The sequence below is a fragment of the Rhea americana genome, unplaced genomic scaffold, assembly GCF_003343005.1.
Source record: "Rhea americana isolate MKP2758 unplaced genomic scaffold, rheAme1 scaffold_659, whole genome shotgun sequence".
NCBI classification, from domain to species: domain Eukaryota; kingdom Metazoa; phylum Chordata; class Aves; order Rheiformes; family Rheidae; genus Rhea; species Rhea americana.
The window spans coordinates 695-4,539 of record NW_028186822.1 but is presented as its reverse complement, the minus strand read 5'-3'; the positions used below and the strand labels follow the sequence as shown (position 1 = coordinate 4,539).

At 69.7% G+C, this 3,845-nt stretch overlaps 2 protein-coding genes across 6 annotated transcripts in view; both read right to left on the bottom strand.

Annotated features, from left to right (window-relative positions):
- DNM2 (dynamin 2) overlaps positions 1–485 on the bottom strand; it is a 40,147-nt gene extending 39,662 nt beyond the window's left edge. For all 5 annotated transcript variants that reach the window (XM_085320767.1, XM_085320763.1, XM_085320765.1 and 2 more), the window contains exon 1: positions 190–485. In XM_085320767.1, coding sequence (XP_085176893.1) covers positions 190–350 — 161 coding nt within the window. In that variant the 5' untranslated portion in view covers positions 351–485. The remainder of the gene's footprint in view (positions 1–189) is intronic.
- Positions 486–1,324: 839 nt separating this feature from the next.
- LOC146586739 (uncharacterized) lies at positions 1,325–2,819 on the bottom strand. The gene is made up of 4 exons (XM_085320770.1): positions 2,725–2,819; positions 2,003–2,163; positions 1,588–1,726; positions 1,325–1,493 (listed from the first exon to the last, which is right to left on the bottom strand). The coding sequence occupies exons 2-4, from the start codon at positions 2,154–2,156 to the stop codon at positions 1,325–1,327; spliced, it is 462 nt and encodes a 153-aa protein (XP_085176896.1). The 5' UTR covers positions 2,157–2,163; positions 2,725–2,819.
- Positions 2,820–3,845: the final 1,026 nt, after the last annotated feature.

The window sequence follows — 3,845 nt, the reverse complement described above, 5'->3', positions numbered from 1 at the left end:
CTCCGCACTTTGCGTAGCGGCGGCTCGCGCCCCTACGCGCCGCCTTACGCGGGCGGGATTCACGAAGCGCGCTTACGCCAGCTGCGCCGCSCGGCGGCGGGCGGGCGCGGAGGCAGCTACGCAGTTGGCGTACGCGGCGCCCGCCCCTCGCCTCGCCTCGCCTCGCCTCCCCGGCGCGGCGGGACTCACCGGCCCACGAAGTTCTCGAGCACGGAGCTCTTGCCCGCGCTCTGCCCGCCCACCACGGCGATCTGCGGCAGGTCGAGGTGGCAGCTCTGCCCGATGGAGCTGAACGCGTCCTGCAGCTTGTTCACCAGCGGGATCAGCTCCTCCATGCCCCGGTTCCCCATGGCGGCGCGGGGCGGCCCCTCGCTCCCGCTCTCCCGGCGGCGGCGGCGGCTCCTCCTCACACGGTCCCCGGCGGCGGCGACCAAACTTCCCCTCCGAGTCTCCTCATCCGGCACTAGCGACACCCCCAGGGGCGCCGCTCCGCCGGGCCCGCCCCGCGCCCCTCAGCCGGCGCCGCCATTGGGCGTCGCGGCCGTCAGTCAGCGCCGCCGGCCGAGCGGAGCGGAGCTCTTCGCTGTCACTCAAGCAGGAGGGCGGGAGGACGTCGCCACGCCCATCCTCTCCCGCTTCATTGGTCCCCCAGCGCGTCGCTCACATCCTACCAGCCAATGGGAGGTGGAGCTGGCCTGTCAGCTGAGGCGGCGCGGCGGCAGATCCCGCCCGGGACACCGCTCCTGCCATTCTATTGGTAGAAAGGACTGCCASTCTAGACAGCCAGCGAATCGCTTCCCGAAGGGAAATAGCTCGTTCACCCCCTCTATACTCCTGCCCGCCTCCCCTTTCTTCCCTTCTCATTGGGCAGCTCCTCTGCCAGTCTACCTGCTTGGCCAATCCAGATGGAGGAGGCGAAGCTGGGCGGGCAGTCCCCGGCCAAGAGCCGCTCGTGATTCGCAGCCCCGCCGTCACTCAGGAACGCTCCCAGCCTATTGATGCTCTGCTTCTTCCTCCCTTCTAGTGACGTGCGGAGGTTTCCCTACCGCACATCCCCGCGTAGAAGCGCACTCGCTACCGCATGTCTTCGACGGGGGGGCACRCACAGCACCCCCGCCCCGGGGCTCTTCGTCCCCCCCCCAGCGAGGCCGCCCCAGCGGGGCCGAGCACGGGCCGCTCGCGGGGGCTCTCCGGCACCAACACGCCAGCCTGGGGTCACCTTCAGGGTCTTTATTCCGCACCACCCTCCCGTTACAGCCCCGCCACGCTGCCCCCAGCCCCGGCGGCGGCGGGGGGAGAGCCGGCCGAGGGGCTGGGGCCGCCCTCACTCCCCGCCGCCCTCCCGCTCCTGGCGGCCCCGACCCGCGGCCTCCGCGGCCAGGGCCGAGCGGGGCCGAGCCCCGGAGCGCGGCGAGGCRGGGGCCTGCAGCCCCGTCACCAGGTCGCTGAGCCCCGCGGGGAACCGGCCGGCGCAGAGCAATTCCGAGCTCCTCCTGGAAGAGAGGGAAAGCGTGTGTGTTTGTGGGGAGGGGGTGTCAGCGCCCCTCGCCCACGGGACACGACCCCCGGCGCGGGGACGCCACGTACCTGAGGTCCGCGGGGCTCCGGGCGCCGCTCCCCGGGGCCAGGGGGAAGGTCGGCAAGGAGCGGCGCTGGCGCCCGAGGTAGCCCGAGGGCAGGTCCTGGGGCAGGTCAGCATCCAGGCGCTCCAGGGGCAGGGCCAGCTCTGGGGCAGGGAGGACAAGGGCGCCGTGAGCCTCTGCCCCGGCAGGCGCCCCTCGCCGCGTCCGGGCGCGCGCCCAGAGCTTTGGGAGCGGGGAATCCCTCTGCACCCCTTGGGGCGTCCCCAGTGGCCGAGCCCAGCGGGCCAGCAGCTCCTCAGGTCTGGATTAAGAGGACCTTCCGCGCTGGAGACCAGCGGGGGTTCGGCGAGAACCGGCGGGACGTTAGCGGGGTCCGTCCCCGTTTCTAGGGGCGATCCTCCCCTCCTCCAAGGCCCTACCGCTCCGGATCCGGCTCAGCTCYGGTCCCAGCAGCTTCCCATCCATGCTCAGCAGGATGTACTTCTCCACGCGGAGCTCCGGGCTCAGCTGGTCCACCGTCCGCCGGTTCGGCCGCTCCCGCGCCTCGGCCCGCCCGTCGCGCACCGCGTTCATCTTCCAGCTGCGGAAGGGAGGGACAAGACAGGGTCCGTCGCGTCGCCGGACACCTCTGCCCCTGGCTTGGCCCGAGCCATCCCAGCCAGCCCCACGAGGAGGTCCGCGTGGCATCGGAGGGGGGACGCGGCCCCGTTCCCGGGGGCGAGGTGCCACTGCCCGGGGGTTACTGAGCTCTGAAACCCAGGTGCGGGCATGTCCCAGGCCAGACGAAGCAGCGGGCGCCCATCCAAACCCAGCAAGGCTGCGCCTGCTGCAGCGAATTTCGGATGCGTCCCAGCTATATACCCTAGCTGCAAGGAATTAGCTGTTTTGGGGGGGGGGGGGGTGAGGGGGACGACAAGGGCTCCCCGGGGGACCGTCCCTCCCCCAGCTCCATCTCGCATGCCGCAAGCCAGGCTCGTCCCCAGCCTCGGGCTGATGCTCGGTCCACGCCGGTGGGTCCAGGGCGCACCGAGAAGCTGCCTGTCCCTCGCTAGCCGAGGTCGGACCCGAGGTGCTGCCCCGCTCCCCGGAGCCGGACGGCTGCGGCGGGCCGGGGTGGGGGGAGACCAGCGTCCCCGCTCACCTGGGGGAGCCCGTTCATGCTCCACGGAAGCGGGTTACTCGGACCCGCTCGCATCACCTGTAACCTGGGCTCGGCCACGTTCCCCCTGGACACACGGSAGCTGCCCCAGCGGAGCAGCGGCGCCCTGTTCCAAGGGGAAGGAGGGGAGGCAACCGAGCAGGCGAGACAGGTTGCATTTGCTGGCRCCGCTCTCTGCGGATGCGCCACGCCACGAGCGCGGCTTTTCAGCCCCCAGCGATGAGGAGGGAGGGGCAGCAAGGGAGGCTGCAGACGGAGACGCCAGCAGCTGCTCGCCGTTTCCCTTCCTCTCCTCGCTCTGGGAGAGGAAAAACGAATTAAATCCCTTGCTGCATTAAGCAAGCCTGTTACCAGATTTCCAGCGACAGATTTCTGAGAAAACCCTTGCCTTATTTCTGGAGGAAGAGCAGATGGAGGGGCACTCGGATCGGCTGTGAGCAGGCCAGACCGCTTCGGGCTCTGCTCACAGAGGTGACACAGCTCCGGGAGAGGTTTGTTCTGCMAGAGCCCGCGAGTCCAGAGGAGGGAAAGCTGGAGCTCGATCCAAGCCAGGTTGCTGCACGTCTCGCTCTCCCTAAGCGCTCGTCCTTGGTGCCGCTGGCTAATGCTAAGAGCGGGCTCATCGCACAGTCGTGCGGCCCCCCGGGAGGGCCGGGATCAGCTGCCCCCAGCGCGAGCGTCGGCTCGCCGGGCTCGCCGGGGCTGCGGCGTCCCTCCGCTTCCCACGGGAGCGGCGCCGGGCACGGCACCCACTGCGTCAGCGGGGCCGAACCGTGCTGCAGAGCTGCGCCCGGCCCCACCGAGAGCCCCCGCCTGCACCCTCCTAGCCGGGAGGGGGAAGGTTTTTTGGATCGTTACTAAAGGAAGTCAAATACCATACTCGTAAGAGGATGCTCCTGTCACCCAAAACCACCTCACAGGCAAGACTGGCGGCTGCTGAAGCTGAGAGCACAAGGGGGAACCTTCCTGTGAGCCCCTCGCACCTCACCCCCTTGCTCTGGGGAAAAAGCCCCCATTCCCTCTTACCTCCAGGCATTTAGTGGAGGTTCCCCCACCCCCAAAGGCAGAGGGATCTGGAAACCCCTTACCACCAGGTATTTAGT